This window comes from Myotis nattereri (assembly GCF_964212035.1).
Source record: "Myotis nattereri genome assembly, chromosome: X".
Taxonomy (NCBI): Eukaryota; Metazoa; Chordata; class Mammalia; order Chiroptera; family Vespertilionidae; genus Myotis; species Myotis nattereri.
This window is the reverse complement of record NC_138078.1, coordinates 7,599,963-7,627,711: the sequence shown is the minus strand read 5'-3', so window position 1 is coordinate 7,627,711 and position 27,749 is coordinate 7,599,963. Positions and strand designations below refer to the sequence as shown.

The 27,749-nt window shown below is 38.7% G+C and overlaps 1 protein-coding gene across 2 annotated transcripts; it reads left to right on the top strand.

Annotated features, from left to right (window-relative positions):
- Window positions 1-522: 522 nt before the first annotated feature.
- ASB11 (ankyrin repeat and SOCS box containing 11) lies at window positions 523-27,749 on the top strand. 2 transcript variants are annotated; one of them, XM_081081202.1, is made up of 8 exons: window positions 523-1,003; window positions 1,844-2,079; window positions 10,792-10,871; window positions 14,700-14,807; window positions 18,238-18,388; window positions 21,657-21,791; window positions 23,994-24,185; window positions 26,903-27,749. In XM_081081202.1, exons 2-8 carry the CDS (start codon window positions 1,962-1,964, stop codon window positions 27,025-27,027), a joined length of 909 nt encoding a protein of 302 aa, XP_080937328.1. In that variant the 5' UTR covers window positions 523-1,003; window positions 1,844-1,961; the 3' UTR covers window positions 27,028-27,749. The 2 variants fall into 2 exon arrangements, with proteins under 2 accessions (XP_080937328.1, XP_080937329.1); XM_081081203.1 differs by lacking the exon at window positions 1,844-2,079 and having other exon boundaries at window positions 751-1,003.

The window sequence follows — 27,749 nt, the reverse complement described above, 5'->3', positions numbered from 1 at the left end:
AGCTGATGCATGTTGAACAGTTAGGCTTACAACTGACCAACTAGGGAAGATTCATGTAATCTTTGGGTACTTCACCCAGAACCTAGGGATCTTCATCCATTTTATTATAATTCTTATAATCAAGGATAGCTCACATTTTTCAGAGAGAGGTACCACCTTTACAAACGCTTGAAATGGGGAATTATCTTGCTGGGGGTCATTGTTATGGATGAAATGATTACAGTAAGTGGTCTAATGCTTCCAGTATGACACTTCTACTTGGAGAGCCATCCAAGGCGGGCCTGTTATAAATACTGCCTTAGAGTAAATGGTCTTTTGTACCTGGTCATGGTTTAGAATTGGACTTTATCTCCCATGAACCTCAGAATGAAGAAAAAATGAAGTATTCTAGGAGCTAGTGCTTCCCACCAAGAACATAGCATGTATTTGTACTTCTTTGTATGAACTTTAAAAAAACTTGCCTTGTTCCCCATGGGATCTGAGAAGTTTGTTTTCTTTCCAATCCTGCCTTCCAACATAATATAGCAAAAATTGGGATTTAGGAATAAAAATGGTTTGCATGTGAATCCTGTTTGTTAGATAGCACTGAGGAATGCAGGTCTAGAATTAACGGCTGTTTCTGGTTGGAAGGAAGTTTATTTAACCTTGCTGTGAATGTCAGAACATGAAGTTGCCAAATCACAGTTAGCTTAGAACCTACAAACGGAGTTCTCCGTGACAGGACACTGAGGGCCAGAAGGTTTAAAATAGATGTCATATGATACCAATTACAACTCAGTGAAATTTTGCAGTCCCAAGAACCTGTGCAGAGTGTAAGCCAAAATGGAAGATGGTTCTCTTTTCTATGGCTTTAAAAACATTTTTATTACCATGTTTGCTACTTTTCTTTTCTTCAAGCTTTTAATTAAAGTTTTTTTGGCTCTCCTAACCCATTTCTATGTCGTCAAAGGAAATAGAAAAGAAGCAGCTAGGATAGCTGAAGAGATCTATGGTGGAATATCAGGTAAAAAACTACAGCATTTGTTAAAGAGCTGATGCATGGGAATACAGTCTTGAGTCGCAGTACACATTTTTTTTTAAAAAACCTCCCAGATAACTCATATACATATTTCTAGAAGGCAGACTTTATTTATACTTTGGCTTTGAGTGGGTCATTTAAAATATATATATATTAGTATATATTATTTAAAGTTGCAAATGGTGTTGACTACACCAGTGGTGAAGGATTTTCAGCTTTAGTTTTTGCAAGTTAGTTCTTCAATTAAGAGTTACTACTTAAGAAATAATTAAAGTAGTGGCTTTCTAAAAGTATTTTGAGAAAACTTATTTCTACTAACCTAAAGAGTTACTTATCTAGGATTATTGTCTTTAATATTTTTAATCAAATTTTAACAATGCACTTTAACAAACCTGAGTTTCCTCAGGACAAAGAAATTTGATTTAAAGCAGCAAATGTGGCAAGCTGTATTTATTTTGGTGTTGTCATTTGCAATCCGAATTGATTAGCCACTTGTCACTGTAAGGAAAAACCTTTTACTAAACCCATTTATACTCAGTACCGTGCAAAGCACTGCAAACAAAGGTTATTATATGCAATGCCAACATCCAAGTAAAACATTTTGAAGTCTCCTGCTTTGTAGAACTTAGTGTAATGACCCACTTAATTGTAGTGAGATGCTACAAAAGGAAATGAATCAGACATCCTCGTCACTGCCAGGATCCTCACTGAATAGAATAGTATTTATTCATAAACAGTATGGAATTTCCCTATGTGTTTTTAGTGTTCGTAGGGTTCCAGGATTACATCAGTCTTTATCTAGTATCCATTTCTATTTGCATCTAGGGTTCTCGTTCAAAATAGACCGACGCTTTGTGATTAGAATACACTAGATGACTTTGAAGACATTAGATAACAGCAGTCTTATCCAAGGAAATAAGACCTCCAAAGACGAAGCATCAGAATGCTTCAATTAACTGGGGAAAATGAGAAGAATGTTGACGTTTCAGGAAGTGTCAGAAGGCCCGGAGTGTGGAAAGAGGTTTCTTTTGGGGATTACATTTGTCACACATTTCAGGGAGGTATGTTACTTAAACTCCCTTTAGTTTCAAGCTTAGCATGATCTGAAAAAGCTATTTTTGTAATTTAATTTGTAAATCTGGGCAGGGGCTGTTTAAACGTTTCAGTAACAGTTTTGATGTTCTCATAGATACATCATCCTCATGGTTTAAATTAGTTAAAGTCCAACAAAGTCATTGTTGGTAAGAGCGCTAAAATGTTTTCTGTTGCTTGTGTGCATTATTTTTGTCCTTGTGACCCTTAATTGAGTACACTCTTAGAAGGGTTTTATAACAGAATCTATATAAGTATGGTTTAAGTCTGGGGCCACAAAATAAACCTCTTCAATTGAGCTCATTTATTCTTTAGCTGAAATATATTTGTTCAAGGTCCTAGGATTATATTCATTTAATTTGTAAGTAGCATAGTGTTTAAAACTGTATTTTTCAGTTATCATTAACCAGAGACAGCAGAGAGGAGAGTGCATGTTTATTTATCAGTTTAATTTCCTTCATATATATCTATATCTATATCTATATCTATATCTATATCCCTATAAAGTCTGAGGGAGGTTATATATATGTGTGTGTGTGTTCATGCGCGCGCACGCCCGTGCGTGGATGTGTGCACTGTGCACGCACACGGGCACTTATGAACATAGTAGAGAGTATACCCATATTTGGTAAAATAAGGCTTTCTATAATAATACAGGTAGTAACATGCTAGAAACAGTGGTTTTTGCAAAAGTCTAACAGTGTGTTTTCTGTTGACATTGTTAACAGTCAGATGCTTGACACTTAAAAATTAAGAACAAAATTTTGTGTTAGGGTTCAACTTGAACCTGAAATTGCCTTTGCTGTTCATTGGTCTAATGTTTGTTGGGAAAATATGTAACATTTAATTAGTAAGTTAGCTAATTAAATTAGCAAAGTCTGAGGAAGGTTACATGTTTTTATTTCAATCGCATATTATGTTCCTGTACATTATCATAATTGCTGTCAAAAACAAGGGAGGGCAGGAAAAAACTCAGCCAGGACACAGTTGAACCTGTCGTAGGTGCTGGCATTCTTTCTTTTGGAAACAGCACCATGCATCATCTCTCTTATTAAATATCTTTTTTTTCCTTTGTAAAATCTTTTGGGGAAAGTTATTTTTATTTCTTATTCTGGAATACATCATTCAATGTCTTTATGGTTTAAGTTATTACATTTGTATATAACTCGTCAGGATTGAGTTAAGCTGTGGTTGCTTATTTTACTTTGCTCTTGTCAGGCTGCTTTGTGTAGTTTGTCATATATATATTTTGAAACATTGTCATTGGCCCTTGACATTACATCTAGAGCACCAGACAGGTCACTGGATCGCACCTTCAGCCCATAGATTTTCCTCAGGTACTGTCTTTTTCCGGAGAGATGTGGCGCATGATTTTTCAACATTTGCTAATTTGGCCAGAATTGGAGCTGTATTTAAGTCCAGCACCTTGATCATCAAAGTTGATAAAAATAAAGTATAGATACAGGTTGATAATGTGTTTTCACAACCCTTGGACCAGATAGGATTCAGGAGTTTGGGGGGGGTGGATACTAGAAAGATTACATAGAGTGTATAGTGTATATTACATAGCACTCCCAGCAGGGCCTGGAGCTGCCTCCCATAGTCAAACATTTTGATATTTCTATAGTGAACATATAAATATTCACACCAAGTAAAAATATAAAAATAAGTTGCTTAACCTGAGTCTTGGCCATGTTCTGCTGCCAAAGGAGTTTGGGTCAACCTTGGGGAAACTTGCTTTTTAGAATTTGGGTTGTTTTTTTTTATAATGGTAGATCAGATATTATACAATTATTGTACTTTTTGTTTTTTCAAAGGGCTGTTTTGAGCTAAAATATTGATTATATTCTAAGTGTTAATCTTAAAATTAGTTGTCCTTGTTCTAAATTTAAAGGACTGACCTTGATTTGATGGCCATGCCTCGGCCAGACTCATCAATCTGACTCTTTTTTCTCATTTTTCCCATTTGGACAGGATTTTCCTGCATTTGGTACATTCTTACATTATCTTCTATCTAGCTTTCTATTCTTGTTTCCTCAGCCTTGGCTCAACCACCATTGAGTGATTACATATCACAGGTGCCTGCTGGCTTTCCCAAGTTGGGACAACCAGTCCTCAGTAGGGACTCTGCCTCCCCACCTGTCACCTAACTCAGCTTGCCTGTTCCTAATAGGTTCAAAGGAAACTTCTTTCTAACACACTACAAAAAGATGTTCATTGACTGTGGTTCACCTCCTGACCAGAGCTGAGTATTCTAAAGAGAGTGCATTTAAACTCAATTATATTATAATATCTTAGGTATCTCAGGAAATTTACTATATGGTTTTTTTATAATTACCTTTTAAAAAATATATTTTATTGATTTTTTTACAGAGAGGGATAGAGAGCTAGAAACATCGATGAGAGAGAAACATTGATCAGCTGCCTCCTGCACACCCCCTACTGGGGATGTGCCCACAACCAAGGTACATGCCCTTGAGTGGAATCAAACCTGGGACCTTTCAGTCCATGGGCCGACTCTCTATCCACTGAGCCAAACCGGTTAGGGCTATATTTACTTTTGTGTTGCTTAAAATATCATTAATTTCACTAGGCCCTTGCCTATATTTTGGTTCAAAATTGAAATTCCTTTAGGATTTTCTTTCCTTTGATAAATGCTGCAGGAGAAGATATTACTTCATATGATTTTGGGTCTTGACTAAAGGGAATAAAGATTGTTTCATGTGAACTAGATATTATAACCAGATGGTTATATTTTTTAAAAAAAATAACAAGCCAGCCCTAGCTGGTTTGGCTCAGTGGATAGAGTGGCCTGCAGACTGAAGGGTCCTGTGTTTGATTCTGGTCAAGGGCATGCACCTTGGTTGCAGGCTCTATCCAGGCTCCATTCGGGGCACATGCAGGAGGCAACCAATTGATGTGTCTCTCTTATATCTATGTTTCTCTGTCTCTCCCTCTCCTTTCCACTCTCTAGAAGTCAATGGGAAAATATCCTTGGGTGAGGATTAACCTACACACACACACACACACACACACACAACCAGTAATCTCAAGTACTTGTTGGAATTTTTGCAAAAACTTTCAAATATAATAATTGATTTTTATCTTGAACACTTGAAACTCAGGCAACTGTATTCCATCTGAACCCATTTTGTTATTGAAATCTATGGTTTTGAAATTTGTCATGAAATTGTTATTCAGAGTCTTGGAAGTAGAGATATAAATCATATTCTGAGAAAAAGTCAAAGGGGGGGAGTGAAAAAGTACTTGAACATTTTCCGTACGCCTCGTCAGGAACAAGTAAACATGTCTGTAGAGTAAACTATCCTCATAACATGCTTGCAGCCCTGTGATGCAGGCATTCTGCCAAATAAGTAAAAATAGACTGTCTTAGAAGAGAGTGACTGATTCCTACTTAAGCATTCATTTATTTGGAGAGCGTGGTTGCATATTTCCTGAAAGGAATGGAAAAACTCCCTAGCTGCCAAATAACTTTTATCCTTAATTTCTCACAATTAGCTCCAATTTGCAAAACAGGAATGATAAGAGTGAGAGACTGAGTATTGGGAATAAGAGTTAGAAAGCAAGAGAGCCCACCTTGGCAGAGTTTTCTGGAAAAGGGTTTTGTGAGAGAACTCTTCAAGATTTGAGCAATTGCTGGAGAACAATGTGATTGGAAAGGTGACTTCTTTGAGAGTGGTTTTGTTTCCAGTTTGGAAACAAAAGTTATTTCTACATTTAAGATGATACGATTGGTTTAATTCACATTATCTATAGAGAGAAGGTGGGTATTAGCAAAGCACTCCAGACAAGTCAGTCTATCATGAGGACAGGCAGAATTTAAAGACCAGTGGTTCTTAAAACCAGAATAGGGTATGTTCTGAAATCTCAAACTGTGGATTTTAGTCGTATTTCTCCCACTTATTAGAAGTGAAATCTCTTCATGGGGGCCAAGGGAATTGTTGTGCATTTGGGGGTGTCCCAGTTCATGACACAGGCTCTTCCCTCCTCTCTTGAAAGCCAAAGGATGCCAGCTCCAGGAGGGAGCCTGGTATTTTACTCTCAGAAGTTTGCTTAAATAACTCACTGAACTACCCCTGTCCTACCCAACTAGGGGAATAGAGTTGGAAAGCAGTGGTGGATGAGAGAGAAACCTAGGAAAACCTGCTATTCTTTTTTTCTTGATGGCATGGGTGATGGCCCCACAGGCTTGCCACAACCTCAAAAGCACGGAGTGGGAGTAAGAGGCATCAGAGGATGCTGCATTGACGGTGGACTCTAGGAGAGGTGGTCAAATGCCAATACATAGGAAAGGAGCCTGGGGTTGAGGCCTTCTGTTGAGGCCCAGTGAGAAGGACCAGCCTATTCTTTGTTAATTGGGAAGACATCTTCTCTGTCCCTCAGTTCTCCCTACTCCTAAGATGCCAGATGCGCTGGCACCTAGAAGAATAAAGTACAGACATATTTGAGAACATGTTGATTTTCTGCCTCCCGCTGCTGGGGCTCCAGAGAGGGCCATACCCTGCCTGGGAGCTGGCAGAGGAGATTTAAAAATACTCCACTCATGAACTTTTTTATTTTGTTGTTAATCCTCACCTAGTTTTTTTCCATTAATTTTTAGAGATAGTGGTGGGAAGGAGGAAGGGAGAGAGAGAGAGAGGAAGAGAGAGAAACATCAATGCGAGAGAGACACATCAATTTGTTGACTCCCACATGTACCCCAGCTGGTCATTTAAAAACTGGTCATTTTAAAATCTCTGCATTGAAGTCGGATGTAAATACAGACAAGTGCACAAATCCTAAGTGAACAGTTGGACGAATTTTCACAAAGCAGACACAATCAGCTGTACCACCTCCCCAGAGCAAGAACTTGCATATTATCAGCATGGTCCGCACCAGGCCCTCTTCCACTCAGCCCCTGCCCCTCCTCAGGGTACTTTGCAATCCTGACACCCAAGGTGAGTTTGGCCCTTTTGTGTACTTTATAGAAAGGAATCACACTACACATGCTCTTTTGTGCCTGGCTTTCTTCAGTCAATGTTAGGTTTGTGAGAACTCTCTAGGTTTTGTGCACAGAGCGGGTCTTATGGGACTGATAAGTAGCAAAGTCATTAGAAATAAGATGCAATGGTTTCTGCTTCCCAGGAATGGGGACGACACCACAGCCCATTTGAAGGCAAGTTTTACAAATAACAAAGCCATTTTATGTTGATATCCTAAGTTAATAATAGTGACTTACCACTTAAATCTTATTTTCATTTTTGAATCAAATATTAGAGTACCTTTAGGTGACTGTGGTTGACTGGGTATTGTTAGAACAAAAGAATAACCAATGGCGGTGGGTTTGCTTCTTTCATTGGTCAGGGTGCTGTGTTACCGTCCAGGGGTGAAGACTGTCCTCGAAACCCTAGTGTCGGTGTCCATTTCCAAGAGCAGTTAGGCTAGAGGGCAACGTGTAACATGTATGAAGTATGCTTCATATTGATGATATGGAGATGTGTTAGAAGAAAACCAAAACTGACCAATTAAGGATGCATACATTATCTCATTCTCAGTTTATGCAAATAGTAAATGTCCAAGAGATTTAAAAATACTCCACTCATTAACTTTTTTATTTTGTTGTTAATCCTCACCTATTTTTTTTCCATTAATTTTTAGAGATAGTGGTGGGAAGGAGGAAGGGAGAGAGAGAGAGGAAGAGAGAGAAACATCAATGCGAGAGAGACACATCAATTTGTTGACTCCCACATGTACCCCGACCAGGGTGGGGATCGAACCTGTAACGCAGGTAGTACCCTTGACCAGGAATCAAATCCAAGACCCTTCAGTGCAGGCCGATGCTCTAACCATTGAGCACACAAGCCAGGGCCATTCATTACCTTTTAATTAACTCAGGAACAAGTGGAGATGCAAACAATTATATCTTTTTTTTCAAAGTAGATTTTAAATATGATTTTTTTATTGATTGTTAGAGAGAGAGGGAGAGAAGAAGGGAGAGAGAGAAAAAACATCAACCAGCTGCCTCCTGCACGCCTGGTAATGTGCCCTAACCAGGAATCGAACCCTGATCTCCTGGGTCGATGCTCAACCACTGAGCCACACCTGTTGGGCTGGTTTTTTTGGTTGTTGTTTTGTTTTGTTTTTGTGTTTTATAAAAGCATTACACATATGTGGAGTATGGAAACACTAGTGATTTTATTTATATATAACATATTATATACTCACACACACACTTTTTTGTTTTGAAACTTATTTCAAAATGACAGAAAAGTTACGAGTGGTACAAAGATTTCCCACTTCACACAGAGACCCTATTAATGTTTTCCCAACTGTCCTAATGTCCCTGATAACAAAAAGCTCTAATCCAGGTACATATCTTGCCTTTTGAAGTTGCGTCTCATTAGCCTCCTTCAGTCTGGAACATTCTGTCAGTTCCTCTTCGGACTGGTTACAGGCCAGTTATTTTGTAGAATGTCCCCCAGTTTGTGTTGGTTCACAGTGTTCCTATTAGATTCTGGTTATGTGTTTTTCAGCAGGAATATCACAGAGCCATGCTGTGTTCTTTCCACTGCATTCCTGCCATGGTACATGATGTCGCTCATTGTGTTCCATCAGATGGCACACAGCCAATTTGTTTCCATCATTTCTGATGTTAACTTCAATCCCCTAGGTAGGGTGCTTTCCACAATTTTGTTTTACTGTAAGATTACCTCTGTCCTTTTATAACTGGTAATTATTTTATGGGGAGATAATTTGAGGCAGATTCTATTATTTCTTCTACATTTATGAGTTGGAATTTTACTCTAAGAAATAACTTTCTCTTCTTGCAATTGATATAATATATTTATATAATAAATTATATAATTGATATAATATTCATATAATAAATTATATAATTGATATAATAAATTAATGAGGACTTATAGATTCCTATTTTATTAATAGGAATTAAATTATTATTTAATCTCTTAGTATCACTAAGTATCACTTAGTTTCACTATTTATTTTGATGTTCATATCATTCCATATTTGTCTAGTGGAAGCCCCTTCAAGCTTCTGTGTCTTTTTGACATATCCCATCATTAATTGAGCACTTCCATACTTTCTGGAAAGGTATTTGAGGCCCATCTTGCATTTTTCCTGGTTCAGCCCTGGAATCAGCCATTTCTCCAAGGAGCCCTATAACACACATCTATAAACACACACATATAATCACACACACACACACACACACACACAGTCACGTTTTCATACCAATTACTACAATTTCAATCCAACCCTGTAGAGTTCATTCTAGCTTTCCTTCTATTTATACCCTAAAGGGTTAAAAGAGATAAAAACTGAGTTTCAACCTACGAAGAAAGCTTACTGAACTGTTTATAGCCCTGCTTCTCATCAATTGGAAAAGCTTACTTTGTCTCTGAGGCCTCAAAGTCACATTCATTCCATCTTTGGTGGCATTGTTTCTGCCAAGGTTGCAGGTATTGGGAAACCAGAATTCTTTTATTTTCTTTCTTTAATTCTTTTTTTTCTTTATTGATTAAGGTATTACATATGTGTGCTTATCCCCTCATTGCCCTCCCGACACCATCAGGATCACCTAGGAAAGGTTGATAAGATGGACCCTTTGTGTTAAACCCAAATTTTTATTACCTGCTACTCAGTGTTTGAAGAGCAGAGTTATAATTTGAAGAATGCCCACATTTTGCAAACCAGAATAGGTTTTCTTCTGCAATAGATGATTGATTGCCCTTTAGCATGTTTAATAGAGGGTTACATCGTAAATGCACATGTAAGCTGGTTAGTCTTGTTTGCTGATGAGCAATTACAAGAGAAATATGTTTCTAAGGCAATTCTGAAGCTGTTCTCTAGAGCACTATCTTACCATATGTACTTATTAGTAAATTGTTTTGAGAATATACCATCATGGGTGTATATTATCGGCCTACTGAGAGACCAGAACACTTGCTAAATATTAGACTACTATACCCTCATTTTTTAGATCAGGAAATTGAGGCTCAAATAATTTTAGTAACTTGCCCATTTTGGCAGAGAAAGTGGTTAAGGTAGAACTTTAACCCAGGCAGTGTGGCTCCACTGGCCCCAAGCTTAGCCATTACAGTCAACTGCCCCCAACAAAGCTGTTTAGGGAAAAACTTACGTCACCTGAAAAAAAGGACATCCTGCATTATGATGATAGATATGCTTCATTCCAAAAATGAAACAGACTATTACCTAAGGAATTTAGAACAAGACCATTTCCCCTGACCTACTAGAATCTCCTTCATGGTACATGATAAGCTGTTGAGTCTTTAGGGTAGAGGTAAGGGTGAGAGGCAGGGGAAAGATGAAACTGAGGAAGCTCATTGTCCAGCTTGGCCCTTCAATTTGCTTTATTTAAAACTATTGATTCAAGCACTAGACTACATCTATTGCTTGATAAAACTGCCCCCCCCCAAAAGCCAGAGAGAGTTTGTGCTCTCCCTCTGCACCCACCAACAAACTAATGGACTATACACTCAGTGGCTTGTCACCCTGAAAGTGACTGACAAGAGAGCCTGCTGCTTGCTACAAACTTTCCTCCTCTTCCCCTAAACCTCCTTTCACAGTGGGTGGGCAGCATGAATGAGCTGCAGGAAGAAGACTCCAGACCTTGACACTGAGTTTGATTTGTGTTTCAGACTGCTGGGCTGATCGATCCCCACTTCATGAAGCTGCAGCCCAGGGGCGCTTACTGGCCCTTAAAACGTTAATTGCACAGGTAAGTAAACTGAAGACTGGATCCTTCGGGCTTATGCTATAAGCAAACATCCTTCTTTATCAGCTTTGTCTGTAGCAGGGGGTTTGCTTGCTGGGTCCCAGCACAGCCATTTCAGGGGTATGTATCCTCATACAGCTCACTTTTTGTTTCTCCTGCCTCTCTATTCTTGGGAAACTGGCTCATTTTCTGCCCAGTTCCATCCTTCCCCTTCTGGGCCTTCTTCTTATCTCATAGGAAGTTTCCCTGTGAAGCTGATGGGGGATGCCCTCAAATTTATGTTGCACTAACTCACCTTAAATTCTCCCATGTGCCTTAGTAGCAGCAGCCCTGAAGTTGCATTAGTCAGCTATTGCTGTGTACCAAATTACCTCAAAGCATGGGAGCTGAAAACAACATACACAGATTTTCACAGTTTCTGTTGGCCAAGGAGCAGCTTAGCTGGGTGGTTCTGGCTGTGAGCCTTTCGCAAGCTGTGAAGTTTCAGCCAGGGCTGCAGTTATCTCATAGCTCAACCAGGGAAGGATCTGTTTCCAACCTCACTCATGTGGTTGCTGGTCAGCTTCAATTCCTTGCCACGTGGGCCTCTCCGTGGGATGCCTGCATGATGAGGTGGCAGCTGGCATCCCTTGGAGAGAGCACGAGAGTATCTAAGAAGGAGGTCCAATGTGACATCTCATTACTTCTGCCATATTTTCTTCATTGGATGTGAGTCAGTAAATCCAGCCCACACTCAAGGGATAATGCAAGTGAGCCAGTACTAGAATCAGGGATCACTGGGATCCATCTTAGAGGCTGCCCACCCCAGCAATATACCACTACTTCAAGAGCAAACATTAAAATAGATTGACAATCGTGTAAATCTTCTCCTTTGGGAAGAATTATTAAAGTCTTAGTTATTAAGGCTACTTTATCTATGACTGTATCCCTTGAACAATGAATAGCGTCCTTGTAAATATTTGTGAAATGAGTGAAAGTGTGTACGCTCCATTTGCTTTGTTTGTTTTAGCATCTGTGTGTGTACAGAGAAGGCCAGTCATTTAATCTTTTTTTTCACATTCTAGCTAACACCAAACCTGGCTTCCTTACCATTTTAAATTTAAACAGCTGGGCACAGTGTTGTGTGTGTGTGTGTGTGTGTGTGCACGTATGTGCCTTTTTTGTTCTTTCCTTTATGAGTTGTGTTAGTTCTTAAGAAAGTAGAGGCAAAAAGCAAACTGCCTGTAATTATCAAATGGGCTTTATACTTCATCTTATCACTTGCTTATTTATTTTTAAGCACTTTATATTTGATTTGATTATTTTAATGTGTAATATATTCACATAGTACAAAATTAAAATGATATAAGAAAGGTCTACAGTAAAAAAAGTTTTATATCTACCTTCTTTCTCTCAGGCTCCCACTTTAATACTTTTATTAGTATTGTTAATAAACTTATTTTTGGATTTATTTATTTATTTATTTATTTATTTATTTATTTATTTATTTATTTTTGTTAATCCTCACCTGAGGATATTTTTTCCATTGATTTTTTAAGAAAGAGAATGGAAGGGAGGGGTAGAGACACACACAGAGAGAAACATTGATGTGAGAGAAGCACATCAATTGGTTGTCTCCCACACATGCCCTGACTGGGACAGGGGATCAAGCCTGCAACCGAGGTATGTGCTCATGACTGGAATCAAACCCAAGACCCTTCAGTCCAAGGGCCCACACTCTAACTGCTGAGCCAAACTGGCTAGGGCTGGAATGATTTTTAAGAAGTATTGCAAAGATAGTACAGTGAGTTCCCAAATACCCTTCACTCAACTTTCCCTAGTGTTAACATCTTACATAACATCTTACATAGCCGTGGTACTTTAGTCAAAAATAAGAAATCAACATTGATCCAATGCCATCAGCTAAACTACAGACTATTTAGATTAACACCAGTTTTCCCCATTAGTGTATATTTTCTCTTCCAGGAGCCAATCCAGGATCCCATGTTGCACTGAGCATGTCTTTATTTTTAACTATACTTCATAAGCATGTTGGTTTCTATAGTGTGCTTAAACATGTTAGGGAGCATTGTTCATAGAGAAGTTCAATTTTTCCTCAGTACACATCACTTCCTTGCTTTTACTCACTAGCCAAAGTGTATTACTCAATTTTATTTTACATTAAGATAGTGTGGTGTTCTGTAAAACATTCAACTAAGAATCAGGAGCTCCACATATTCACACCACTGTCACCGCCAGCTGGGGAGCCTCAAGTCTTGCTAATAATTTTAACTTTCTGCTTCTCCAATTTCTCATGCATGGTGAAGGTGATTGACTCTCAATGTTCTTTCAGGCCTGCTCAGCATTACATTTCTATAATTTCAGGGATTTTGAGTTTGCACTGATCCGTTTGTTTGTTTTTTTCTAGCACATAGCTGCCACCTTGTGGACTAGTCTGTTTTTCTTTTCTTGAAAAGATAATATGGGAAAAGGAAAAGGGACTTTTAAAGTTGTATTTGATGCTCAACTTGAAATCTATAGCACAGCCCTGGAGTAATGATATCATATTCAGGACATGAAAATGGGCAGGACTAAGGCGGCACAGAGAACCCCTAAGATGAAGGGATAGGCAATAGTGGAAAGGGACAGGCAGCACCATGGAGGTCTGTCAAGAGGTGGTGGGGACTTCGCTTGGGGTTTGGGTTCAGGGTCATGCACCAGGGTTGGGAAGCATTCAGCAGGTCAGTTACAAGGCAGGGGATCAAAAACAACTCAGCTGGGAAGGATCAGCCAAGGACCTAATTCTTTTCACATATAGAAAGTGGTAATCCTGGGGGGAAATGGTAAGGGCCAAGTTAAAATCAGGGCATGAAGTCAGAGTTGGGCAGCAGCTGGCTGATCCTGTCCTCTGTCACCTGGACTCCAAGACGAGGAAGGTGAGCACGGCAGTATGGAAGGGTTTGTGTGTTAGGCCTGGGCATAGCTGCTGGGAGCTGGGTGAGGAGATGGGCTAGGACAAACCCTTGGCCCCCAACCCTGGTACTGAAGACTTCCGGACTCAGTGGAGTTGTGGCATATGAGTCCTGGAAGCACCACCAACTTTACTTTCTACTCTTAAGTAGGGGGTCATCTTTCTGTTCCCAATCTGATTACAGTACTCTAAGTGTATTTTCTCTTCCTTATCATTTCCTTAATAACATTTTCTTTTCTCTAGCTTACTTTATCGTAAGAATACAGGATACAATACATACAACATACAAAGTATGTGTTAATCAACTATGTTATCAGGCTTCCGGCCAATAATGGGCTATTAATAGTTAAGTTTTGGGGGAGTCAAGTTATAGACAGATTTTTTGACTGCGTGGGGTTGGGGTCCTTACTTGCTGCATTGTTTAAGGGTCAACTTCTCTCTCTCTCTCTCTCTCTCTCTCTCTCTCTCTCTCTCTCTCTCTCCTTCCTTGCTTGAAATTTTTTATGCTTCAAGTCTCAGTTAAATACTACTTCATATGTGAAGGTTTCTTTTACTCTCCAAGCCAGATTCAAGGATATACCCTGTGCTCCCAATTGAAATATGAACATGCATCCTGTATAGCAATATATTTCTGCTTTCCCCTCGATTTCTGTTTCTCCACTAGGCTCTTGAGGGAGAGAGATCTGTGTCATAAACAGAATGCTGAATTAGCATTTGGTGAATAAATGAATTCAAGGCCCCCAATACCATATTTAGATTCCTTGGTCATGGCCTCTTCTCCTTTCTGTATTATCCCATAGGCCAATAAGAACATGTCCAACAACACTGCTTTCATTGCTATTGCTAATGCAACCTTTAACCCACTTCTCTCCAAATTTTAGGGTGTCAATGTGAACCTCGTGACAATTAACCGGGTCTCTTCCCTCCATGAGGCGTGCCTTGGAGGTCATGTTGCCTGTGCTAAAGCCTTATTGGAAAATGGTGCAAAGGTGCGTACCGCTCCCGCCTCGCAGGTCTGTCTACCTAAGTGCAGGCACTACTGTCTGAGACATGACTTTCCAGACTGCTTACCTGCTGTGGGTGTGCAGGTCTGTCCCCATCTTGATCTATATTTCTACATGATCAAGAAGACACCCTGCTTGATACTCTCTTCAGCCTCTATGTCCATGTGTGAACATTCAGATGAGGTAATTCACAGGAATCTCAAAATTGTTATGTTGCCTTTTGAAAAATCGACTTGAACTAAAGTAATTTGAAAACTGATCTTGGAAAATTTATTGTAAAACACTGGAAAGAACATATTTTAAAAGAACAACAAAGAAACCCACCTTTACTTCAAAACCCTAAACCAACAACTACTTTTTGAGCAAAATTATTAAAGTGAATGAGCTTTTACTAAATAGTACAGTGAAAAAAACTACAAAATTAACATCTTATTTTTTAATTGTATAATTAAACAATATTTTTCTATTAGAGTTGACATTTAATATTATTTTATATTAGTTTCAGGTGTGTGCATAGTGGTTAGACATTTATATAATTTATGAAGTGTTCCCCCTTGTTATGCACAGTGCTAAGGTCCCGAAAACCTCATTGTATTGTTCTTGGATTCCCAAAGAAATAATCCAGAGGACTGGCTGTGAAACACATGGGTTTATTAGGACTTACTTGCCACCAGTGGTTGAACCAATAAATTCCATCCGGCCTGCGGATGGGCTGCACAGAAGCAGGGGGTGGGGGTGAGGAGGTGGGGGCAGAGGGGCTATTGTTTCATCACCACCCAGTACAGAAACCAGAGAAAAATAGGGCATGCAGGAGGAGGGGAGTGTTTTTACATGCAAGCTGTGGGAGATAAAAACTGCTAGTTGTTTTCTTGACTGAGGAGCTGGCTAGGTTCCCAAGGTCTTACAGTCTGCTTACTGATGGCCTTCACTTTGTTTCCCACAGAGTGGGAGGGAGAGTTGGAGCATGAGAAGGGGCCCATGTTCCCATTTACCATACACCCCTGATTTTATCTTATTTTTAAATTCATTTTTTTTCAAGGAGTGATTCAGGTGCTGTATGTAATTAGATACCAGAATAGAATTATAAAACCGTTTGAAAATCTTAGTGACATTTAGTTGCCAAATACTGTTTTCCTGATCATTTTATTTTTAAACTAAGTCTTTGAGTTCTTTGCTTCATGAGCTGTAATGTTTTAAGCACTTAACAAAGATTTTCTTTAGATTTTATATGGAAGTTGGGTTTCTGCATGTAGAACTGAATATCAGAGTTTTCTGTGGGCAAAGTGATTTTCCTGATGCCATAGTGGTTGTGTATTTCCATTAGGTAGCATTTCCTTAAGGTACTCTTAGTCCACTCACCTGTAATGGCTAGGGCAAGGTTGGGGGCAGGCCATTTCCTTTCAAGTTGAATGACTGAAGTCACAGGCAGATTGTGGGTGGGAAATATCAGACAACATAGGAGTGTTTGCTGGTACAATTCTGGGAAGTTCTTTGGGGGACAAAGAAAAGAGTAAGACATGGTCCCTTGCCTTTGGCAATATTATGAGAAAACAGCCAATAAATATTATTTAACATTTAAATCAGCATGACAGATGGAATAAGAGAAACTTGGTCCATCAGTAGAAAATTCCTCAAAATTATCAGTCCCATGGGTACCTCAAACTCAGTGCATCTGCAACTGTGCTTATCATATTCTTCCTTTGGGGACTGGTTCCTTCTCTTGGATTCTCAGCCTCAGAGACCAGATGAAACATATCCCTTGTTTCCCAAGCACCAAATTGGGAATCATCCTATTTATTCTATCTCCTCATCTAATTAATCACAACATCCTACTGGTTTTACTTCCTAAATATTTCTCACGTCTATGCTCTCATTTGTCCTGTTCCTATAGTGATCTAAAGCATTTATGTTGTATAAAAAAAGATCACTTTTTGTGTTTGTCTTCTCTTGTAGATTCAACCTATTCAACAAGAGGCAATTTTCTTATCTTTGTTTCTAAAAACATTGGCACCTAATAGATGCTCAATAAATATTTGCTGACCTGAATTAAAAGAGAAACTTATAGGAAATCTAGTTAGAAGATTTCCTGGACTCAGGAAGAGGATAATACTTAGTGAAAACAAATCAAATCAATTCCATCAAATATTTATTAGAAAAAAATGTAAATAGGTTAGAAATCGCTAGAGTGTATAAATTAACACACATGTTTTCCTGTCCTTGCCTGTCTCTGCCATCTTAGCATCTCATCTTTAACTTACTAATTTAATGGGGTTATCCTGGCTCTGATGCAAAATACTTCTTGTTTCTGAAACAAGGAAATTTAGAATCCTGATTATTACAAGCATATATGCTTAGTTGTTGAGGCAATATGATTTGACATCAAGCCCTTATTGTCCTGCATTTCAATTCTATCAGAGCTTCCCCACCAGAGTGCCTTGTTCCCTTGATATGCTTTCCAATCTATTGCTAATACTCAAAGATGTCTCCCAGCCATGCTCATTCCCAAGTGCCTCCCACATCCCTAGAAGGCCCCGGAGATGGTTATAAACACCATGTTAATGGCTATTTTCTTTGTGCCATTGGCTTCGTCATGATCTCTTTAGGAGTTGCTGTTGGCATATGTAATTTGTATGGATTATGGTAGTCCAGGAAGGAAATTTGTGGCAAGAAAGAAAAGTGTGGGGAGTTGCTGAGGATATTTTTTTTGCAAACACAGATTTTGAGACCTTAAACTAGTTGATTTCTCCAGTACTTTTGGTTTCTGCCACGTTTGTTCATGATTGAGAGGGAGGTCAGCTCCATATTAATGAAAAGTGGAAATAATTATTGTTGCAAATGTTTATTGAATGTTTACCGGGCACTGGGCAATGTTCCAATTGTTTAACATAGAGTAGTTCAATCTGCCCAATAACCTCAGAAGGCACATTCTTTTATGATCCCCATTTTATATGTACGGAAACCTAGGCACAGAAAGTTAGTATCCCAACCAAGGTTTCTGAACAAATAAGAGAGGGAGGGAGGGAGGAAGGGAGGGAGGGAGGGAGAGAGAGAGAGAGAGAGAGAGAGAGAGAGAGAGAGAGCTGTGATTTGGACCAAACTAATGGTTCCGTAGGCCATGTTTTTAACCACCATACAGGACTGCTCCTCAATGATTAGGAGGCTCCTAAGAATTTCTGGAATACCCACAAATGCATTTAAAGGCTTTGTCCTATTTTGCCCCATTTGGGATATTATTTATAGAGGTGAGAGTTGATAGGCTACTAGTGCCTAAATAACATAATACTGTAATGATGTAGAGTTCCTTCACTCATTCACCAGCACGGGAAGTTTCTCCAGGTAGATATATAGGAATGCAACTTGGAAATGGTGATACAGAAATAGCAAATCCTCTGGATCTCTCTTTGCCCATCATTAGGTCAATGCAGTGACGGTTCATGGAGCCACACCCCTTTTCAGTGCTTGCTGCAGTGGCAGTGCTGCATGCGTCAACCTGCTGCTGGAGTTCGGAGCCAAGGCCCAGCTCGAAGTGCACCTGGCTTCCCCCATCCATGAGGCAGTAAAGAGAGGTAAATGAGACATCACATTACATGCAAAACATTGGTGAACTCGCTCCAGTCTGCATGAATCAGTGGTAAGGATCACCTAGATCTTTACCAGTATACTATGTGTAGCTTAGAAATTCTGCAGCAATTTCAATTGGCCTAAATCTTCATGAAATACCACTGGGGCATGAAGCAGCTCTTCTTATAATCTGGGAATGGCTTTCTGTCTCAAATGTCCTATTTCCTGAGCACACTCTCTTGACAGACCTTTCTTGAGGCTCTTTACTGGTGTTTGGTGGCAACTGGTACAGTCAAGACTGCAGAGGTGACTTCCATGAGTCATACTGTGATTATGTCTCTGTCCTTACTAGAAAAGAATAGCTCATCTCCCAAGCCCATAAAATATCAACCACTAACATAATAAATTATGAAAGTGTCTGAAAGCCAAGGCCGATAGTCTCTCTAATGGAAGATTAAACGTAATTGTCCACAAAAGGCAATACACTCTAGATGAGCTAAGGACGTTAAGGTCCTTAATTACTGAAAAAAAAAGTTGCAAAATTAAAAAGCATGACTTTGAAATCCTCGAAGTTGACTCTAGAATCCTGTGTCCTCATTACTTTTGAAATGAGGGGAAAGAATAAAATTAAGGAATTTAAAAGTTATATGCATAGGTTAAACATGAACAAGATGCCATTGAAAGCCCAAGGTCATTTATCAAAGGTCACACTTACAGAGCAACATTTCTGTTACCCAGTGGTGGAATTATTCTCTTACATTGAGATCAGAAATAAAATGGATACATGGAAGCGCGCAACAGATTGAGGAATCTCAGAGGGAAGGTGGGGGAGGAAAGAGATTAACCAAAGACTTTATATGCATATTGACATAGCCTATAAACACAGACAATAATGCCTTAAAGGCATGGGGAGTGGGTGGGAGTGGGGAGGAGGGGTTCTGGAGGGAAAAGGGGAGCATCTGTAATACTTTTAATAATAAAGATACATTTTAAAAATAAAAATATATATTAGTGTAAAATGAAAAAAAATACAATGGAGAAATTAGAACACTGTAGAACAGTGACCTTTGCTGGTATAATTGGGGATAAAAGTCTTTCTTTCAAAAGGCAATAGTGAAATATTTGCCACAATTTATTAAACATGTCACTTGGTAATTGTTTTGGAGTAGATTGCTTTAAATGATACAAAAGACCCAATGTCCATTGCAGGATTATTTACAATAGCCAAAATTTGGAAGTGTCCAAGTATCCATCAGTAGATGAATGGATTAGAAAACATTGATATATTTACACAATGGAATACTACTGTGCTGTAGAAAAGAAGGAAATATTACCCTTTGAGATAGCATGGATGGACATGGAGATCATTATGCTAAGTGAAATAGTCAGAGAAAGACAAGTGCCATATGATTTCACTCATGTGGAATTTAATGGACAAACTGAACTACCACGCAAAATGGATACAGACTCATAGATAGAGAGCAGGCTAACAGCTGTCAGGGGTGGGCTGGGTCGGGGAGGTGGAGGGATTGAGCAAAAAACAAACAAAGAGAGAGAGAAATCTCATAGACACGGACAACAATGTGGTGATTGCTGGGGGTAGGGGGATAGAGGGAGGTTGCGAAGGGTATAAGGGAGAGTAAATGGTGATGGAGACTTGACTTGTGGTGGTGAGCACACAATACAGTATATAGATGATGTGTTGTGGAATTGTGCACCTGAAACCTGTATAATTTTGTTAACCAGTGTCACCCCAATAAATTCAATAAAAAGACCCAAATCTCAGTGTATCTATGGTTTTGATGTCCTATATATATTTAATAAACAGTTATTTATTAATAACTGGTGATGGCCCTTTCACAAACTTTAAGTAAGTTATTTAAGTTGTAGGGAAATAGTCTATTTTGGAAATGATATAAAAGTCTTTAAAATTTTTAAATGTTGATTTGAAGTAAAAATTAATCTATTCTTTGCATTTCATCTAAATATTTAAAAATAGATTACTATTGGGAATGATTTGAATTACTTAAATAATTCTGCAGTGCTTAAATGGTTACATATGTTGTGCTTGGTATCTATGTCTCTACATATTTTTTCCTGTATGTTAGGGACCAATGTCCACAGAGTGGAACGATGAATAGCAAGTTCACTTTTAGATATTGTTATAGTAGTGATAATCATTTGACTTATGTACTTTATTCATTTTTTAAAACGTCCAGAGATTACTTACATTAACTCAAACTAGGCTCAGTTTCTTCTGCAAAAAAGAATAGAATTATTCAACGATGTTTATTAGATGTCCTATATTTACCATCCAGGTTTAGGTACTGATTAGATATTATTTCTAGATTCTTAACAGCTTTAAACCTCTATGAACAAGCTTGGTCAGTCTGGGACAATACTTTGATATATTGATGTTATCATCCAGGCATAATATTTACTTATGTGAACAAGTAAATAGTTTGAATCCACAGAATCCTTATCTGTACATTTTTAATGCATATTTACACATAACTCAGAATTTGTGATAAATCAAGCAGGTTTGAGGTGAAACTTAATTTTATGTTATTTGTAAAGAAAATCTTGGTTAAGTTAATCAGGAATGATAAAATTTTAAAAAAATGAAACATTTAAATTTTCAAAGAGAAAAAACATTTGCTCCTGAAAAAATCATTCATATGCTGCAGATTAACCATGTTTATCAGTTCAGTGGGAAAACTCTCTTAGGAGAGTACTTGTACAAAGTTCTTGAATTTGAAAGTACATTTAAATAGGTATCTTCCAGGTTAACCAAAATAAGGAGCTTTTACTACATGGTGCAATCATACCCAACCTTGCATGCATGGATGAAGAAGTGAATGAGAGATTTGTAATGGAGAGGGATCAGGGCTTGGACTTGGATTTGAGCCCTGGCTTTTCAGAGTAATACTAAGATGAGTCATTTACCCCTCTGGGTCTTGTAGCCTCTATTTGTAAACTGCTGTCTTAATTCCAGAGGATTTCAGCTCTGCTCCTTGGAGCCCCTAGTTTAGTTGGAGCTACCTCAAAGGCTGCAAAGAGGAATTACATGGGGGAAAAATAGGCATGGTTCTCTTTCTAATAGTTTAGTTTTGGAGGTCTCTAAGATCTTCAAAATTTTTTTTCCTGCTTAAAACATCTATTATTTCTAAAGCCCATTCCAGATAAGCAATCCTTTAATTCTGTGGATAGTCAATATATGTTGTTGTTTTTTTTTTTTTTTACTCGTGTGAGGTTCATCTTATGTTCCACCAGGTCATAGAGAGTGCATGGAGATTCTGCTGGCAAATAACGTGAATATTGATCAGGAAGTGCCTCAGCTTGGAACTCCCCTGTATGTGGCCTGCACCCACCAAAGGGTAGATTGTGTGAAGAAACTTCTAGAATTAGGTAACTTCCAGCAATCTTGTCATGAAAAGAACCTATTAACCATGGACTTCCAAGACAAAGTTCTTGTCAGACTGGACAAAATCTGGCAGCATTTGATGTTTGAATGCTTAAAACAGAACTCCAGAGAATGATTATCTGTGTTTTTTAATTCCGCTTCCTCTGATATTCGTTCTGTTCAATTGGTATGGGTCTCCTTGGTGGTCTCAAGAGAGTATAAGAGTCTTTTCCCCATTTAAGTCCCAGGGGAAAAAGCAATTGTATTTCATTGGCTCTTTTTGAATCACATACCCTTGTCTGAACCAATTATGGTGGCCACGGGAATACAATACAACACAACACTGATTGTCTTATCCCTAGATTTCAGTCTACACTGCAGTTGCTGGGCTTCATTTGCAACATATGAACTAGTAATCATGAGGATGGTTCCTCAGGGGAAATCTAAGTGTGGTTACCATGAAGATTCTGGATAGTAAAAACAACAGACATTTGCCATAGACTACTTACGATCAATCCTGCTTATTTAGTCATTTGTAAAAAAAATGTTTTTATTGATTTTTTTTAGAGAGAAGAAGGGAGAGGGAGAGAGAGAGAGAGAGAAATATTGATTGAGAGAGAAACATCAATCAGTTGCCTCCTGCATGCACCCTGATCTGGGATCAAACCTGCAACCTGGGCATGTGCTCTGACCAGGAATCAAACTGGTGACCTTTCTGTGCATGCGATGATGCTTAACCAACTGAGCCACACCATCCCAGGCTAGTAATGATTTTTTAATTCTCACCTGAGAATATGTTTATTTATTTTAGAGAGAGACAGGAAGGGAGAAAGGGAGAAACATTGATAGATCAGTTGCCTTCCCTTTTCGCCCTGACTGGTGATCAAACCCCCAACCTTTTGGTATACTGGACGATGCTCCAACCAACTGAGCCACCTGACTGAGGCAGTAATATTTTTTATTATTTATTTATTTATTTTTAAATATATTTAATTGATTTTTTACAGAGAGGAAGAGAGAGAGATAGAGAGTTAGAAACATCGATGAGAGAGAAACATCAATCAGCTGCCTCCTGCACATCTCCTACTGGGGATGTGCCCGCAACCCAGGTACATGCCCTTGACCGGAATCGAACCTGGGACCTTTCAGTCCGCAGGCCAATGCTCTATCCACTGAGCCAAACCGGTTTTGGCAATATTTTTAATTCTAAAGGCATGTGCAGAGCCCAAACCGGTTTGGCTCAGTGGATAGAGCGTCGGCCTGCGGACTCAAGGATCCCAGGTTCGATTCCAGTCAAGGGCATGTACCTTGATTGCAGGCACATCCCCAGTAGGGAGTGTGCAGGAGGCAGCTGATTGATGTTTCTCTCTCATCGATGCTTCTAACTCTCTATCCCTCTCCCTTCCTCTCTGTAAAAAATCAATAAAATATATTTTAAAAAAATAAAAAAAGGCATGTGCAGAAACTGAGAGTCTAGGGAAAAGTAAAATGTCTTGAAACTATTATTTGTTTACAGATTTCCCAAACTTGGCCATTGACACAAAGGTGGAAATTGTAGTAAGAGCCTTAAAATAAGAATTTTTCTCTCCAAGATTTTTTGTGTTTTCTTTTTATCTGCCATCATATACTACTCCGTAGTTCCGAAATATTATTTGTGAACTCTGAATAATATAATTACTAGATAAACAGCTTTATTCTCTGCCAAAAAGAAAATAATTCTATGTAAAAGGAGTTTCAAATATTTAATTTTATATGTCACAAAGTTCATATGGAAGAGTAAGTAAAATATTTTAAATGACTAAAAATATTTTAATTCACTTTTCTCATCAAAATATTTTAAAATACATTTTTATTGATTTCAGAGAGGGAGAGAGAGATAGAGACATCAATGATGAGAAAGAATCATTGATTGGCTGCCTCCTACACACCTCCTACTGGGAATCAAGCCTGCAACCTGGGCACTGGGAATTTAACCATGACCTCCATAGGTAGACACTCAACCATTGAGCCACGCTGGCTGGGCTCTTCAAATATTTTGAAACAGTCTTAATAGGCATTGCTGAGGTTCTAGGCTTACGTCACATTTTTAAATATTTGTCAAACTGTCATGGTATTTAAGATGTCTTTATGCAGCTACTATATTTTAGGCTCATTGTGTTTCTACATTTAACATTTATTGTTAAATCGTGGCCATCTGCTTTGTTAAGGAGCCAGTGTTGACCACGGCCAATGGCTGGACACCCCTCTCCATGCTGCAGCGAAGCAGTCCAGTGTGGAAGTCATCCACCTGCTGGTAGACTATGGGGCTAACCTGAAGTGCAGAAATGCTCAGGGGAAAAGTGCACTTGATCTGGCGGCCCCGAAAAGCAGAGTGGAGCAGGTGCTCCTGCTCTGGGAAGGTAAGGAATGGCTGTGTGTTCATTTCTCTTCCTTAAGTGCATCTGCTCTCTCTCCTTTCTATCTAGTCTCTAGGCTTTCTTACCTTTTCCCTCTTCTCTTTTTTATTGGATGTGACATGTAGGAGGTGGAAAGTCCTAGCATCACTGAGGTGGGATTTTATATGCTATATGTATTCACTTATAACAAAAGGGCATTTACATCTTTATTGACAGAGTCAGGTTACAAAGTAATGGGATGTTACAAATGCCCCTGTATAACTAGTATTCCAACGAAAAGCTCATTCATCCTACTCAACCATATTTTGGACTCTCATTAGTTTACTTGCCCTTAGGACTCATAGCTGCTCAATGTCAGAGGCATGATGACTCCATGAGACTCCATGAGACAAAGAATCAGGTTATAATGGGGTCTTAATGAGTTGGGTCCTTTATACTGATCTCCTTGTGAAAATCGGGGGCCCTCCAAGTGTGAGTCAGGACTCAGGCACCACCACCTTCTCGGAAGCTAGAGCCAGGCAATACAGGAGGACCCTGAGTTCGAGGCATCCCGCATATCTCCTGATACAGCATCTGTGACCATATAGACTGGGTTTCCTCCTGACATCCACTTGGCTGTTTTCCCTTGCTCTGAAGGTCTGTCTCAGGGTCTTGCATGCCCAGTGCTTCTATTTGCATTTTCTCTTCAGCTCATACCCATTAGCACATGTGGTACATGAATAAAGCAAATTCCCTTTAGACCACATGCCTCATTTCCAACTTGCCTCTGGTCAGCCTCATTCTTTTTTTTTTCTTTTTTATTGTTCAAAGTATTACATATGTCTCCTTTTCCCCCAATCGACCCCTCCCTGGCCACTCCCACCCCCCCAGGACAAGCCCCCACTGCCCCAGTGTCCCTGTCCATCGGTTATGCTAATATGCATGCATATAAGTCCTTTGGTTGATCTCTTATCAACCAACCTCTGATGTTGGATGGTCTGTTTGGTGTTTCTTTGTTTCTGGACCTATTTTTGTTCATCAGTTTATGTTGTTCATTATATTCCACAAATGAATGAGGTCATGTGATAGTTATCTTTCTCTGACTGGCTTATTTCACTTAGCATAATGTTCTCCAGGTCCATCCATTCTGTTATAAATGGTAAACGTTCCTTCTTTTTTTTTATAGCAGCGTAGTATTCCATTGTATAGACATTCCACCGTTTTTAATCCACTCATCTGCTGATGGGCACTTAGGCTGTTTCCAAATCTTAGCTATGGTAAATTGTACTGCTATGAACATAGAGGTGCATATATCCTTTCTGATTTATGTTTCTGATTTCTTGGGATATATTCCTAGAAGTGGGATTACTAGGTCAAATGGAAGTTTCATTTTTAACTTTTTGAGGAAAGTTCATACTGTTCTCCACAGTGGCTGCACCAGTCTGCATTCCCACCAGCAGTGCATGACGGTTCCTTTTTCTCCATATCCTCACCAGCACTTGTCATTTCTTGATTTGTTGCTAATAGCCATTCTGAGATGGTACCTCGTTATTGTTTTGATTTGCATCTCTCAGATGATTAGTGACTTTGAGCATGTTTTCATATGTCTCTTGGCCTTCTGTATGTCCTCTTTCAAAAAGTGTCTATTTAGGTCTGTTGCCCATTTTTTTGATTGGGTTGTTTATCTTCCTTTTGTTAAGTTGTACGAGCTTCCTGTAAACTTTGGAGATTAAACCCTTATAGGAGATAACGTTGGCAAGTATGTTCTTCCATGCAGTGGGCTTTCTTGTTGTTTTGTTGATGGTTCCTTTTGCTGTGCAGGGATCTTTTTTTTTTTTATTCCAGATGAATTTTTGGAGAGTTTTTTCTAGGTCTTTAAATTATGCCATTGGTGTTTTAATGGGGATTGCAATGAGTATATAAATTGCTTTGGGTAGTATGGACATTTTAATGATGTTGATTGTACCAATCCATGAACACGGTATATTCTTCCATTTGTTTATGTCTTTCTCTATCTCTTTTTTCAGTGTCCTATAGTTTTCTGAGTATAGGTCTTTTACCTCCTTAGTTAAGTTTATTCCTAAGTATCTTAATTTTTTGTCATTGCAATGGTAAAAGGGATTTGATTTTTTTTTAAGTTTCTCTTTCTGTGAGTTCATTATTGGTGTATACAAGAGCCATAGGTTTCTGGGTGTTAATTTTGTATCCTGCTACATTGCCAAATTCATTTATTAAGTCTAGTAGTTTTTTGATGGAGTCTTTAGGGTTTTCTATGTACAGTATCATGTCATCTGCGAATAATGACAATTTTACTTCTTCTTTTCCAATTCGGATGCCTTTCATTTCTTCTTCCTGTCTGATTGCTATGATTAGCACTTCCAGTACTGTGTCCAACAGGAATGGTGAAAGTGGGCATCCCTGTCTTGTTCCTGTTCTTATGGGAAATGGTTTTAGTTTTTGCCCATTGAATATGATGTTGGCTATAGGTTTGTCATATTAGTAAGCCTCATTCTTAAATATCGGTAATATAATTACCATTGGAGGTTCAACTTAAAGAAACATGACCCTGTCTAAGGGATAAACCAGAATCCTGGGTGTATTGAGTGTATGCTAACTCACTTTCTAATTCATATACAGATGCAGCTTCTCTTAATCTTCTAGAAAGTTTACGCCTCTTCTAGTCTTTACTCAACCCTGGCCATACTAGCACGAAGTTCACACCATTTTAATTCCTTCCTTAGGCCCACCTGCTCTTTCCCAGCTCTGTCGCCTGTGTATCCGAAAGTGCTTGGGTCGAGCGTGTCATCAAAGCATCCATAAGCTACATCTACCGGAGCCACTGCAAAGATTCCTCCTCTACCAGTAGTCCCAACTCTCCATGGAAGGTCTTGGAAATAATCAGGTAGTTGCCTGCTGTACGCAGGGTACTTAATGTAGATGCCCAGCAGCTAACATCTCAGTATCATCAAATGAGCTAAGCCAGTTAGATTAAATCCCTGATGAATCAGAAACATGTAGGGAGTGGAAACTCGTGGTTAGTTTAATGTTCTCATTAACCAAGGGACAGTCAGAAACCTTTCATTTTTACCACTTGTATAAACTTTTAAAAAACTATGAAGTAGAGTGAAAATAATAAGCTATTTTTGAAGTCTCATTATCTTCAATTATCTAAGGGTCAACATTCTGAGTATCATGTAGATACATGTAAATCAGGTTGAATAAGATTATGATGAATGTGAATATTATAAAATGTGATTTAATTCCTCCCTCTTTCCCCCTTTCTTTCCTTCTATGAATAAATCTCTGCTATAATTTTGATTTTCTTGCCTTTTTAAATTTATTGGGGTGACATTGGTTAATAAAATTATATAGTTTTCAAGTGTATAATTCTAGGATACATTATCTGTATATGCATTGTGTACCCACCACTCAAAAATCAAATCTTTTTCTATCACCATATATTTGACCCCCTTTACCCTTTATGACCACCCACCCACTTCCCTCTGGTAATCACCATACTGTTGTCTGTGTCTATGAGTTTTTGTATAGTGGTTAGCATAGCTGCCTTCCTTGCCTTTTTTTACAGAT

What these genes read in the sequence shown, in the direction of transcription:
- ASB11 (XM_081081203.1), top strand. Translation starts at nt 823, where the DNA reads ATGGAAGATGGTTCTCTTTTCTATGGCTTTAAAAACATTTTTATTACC. An exon ending in TTAAAACGTTAATTGCACAG is followed by an intron (nt 10,872 to 14,699) that starts GTAAGTAAACTG and finishes TCCAAATTTTAG; the next exon opens with GGTGTCAATGTGAACCTCGT. An exon ending in GAAGAAACTTCTAGAATTAG is followed by an intron (nt 21,792 to 23,993) that starts GTAACTTCCAGC and finishes TGCTTTGTTAAG; the next exon opens with GAGCCAGTGTTGACCACGGC.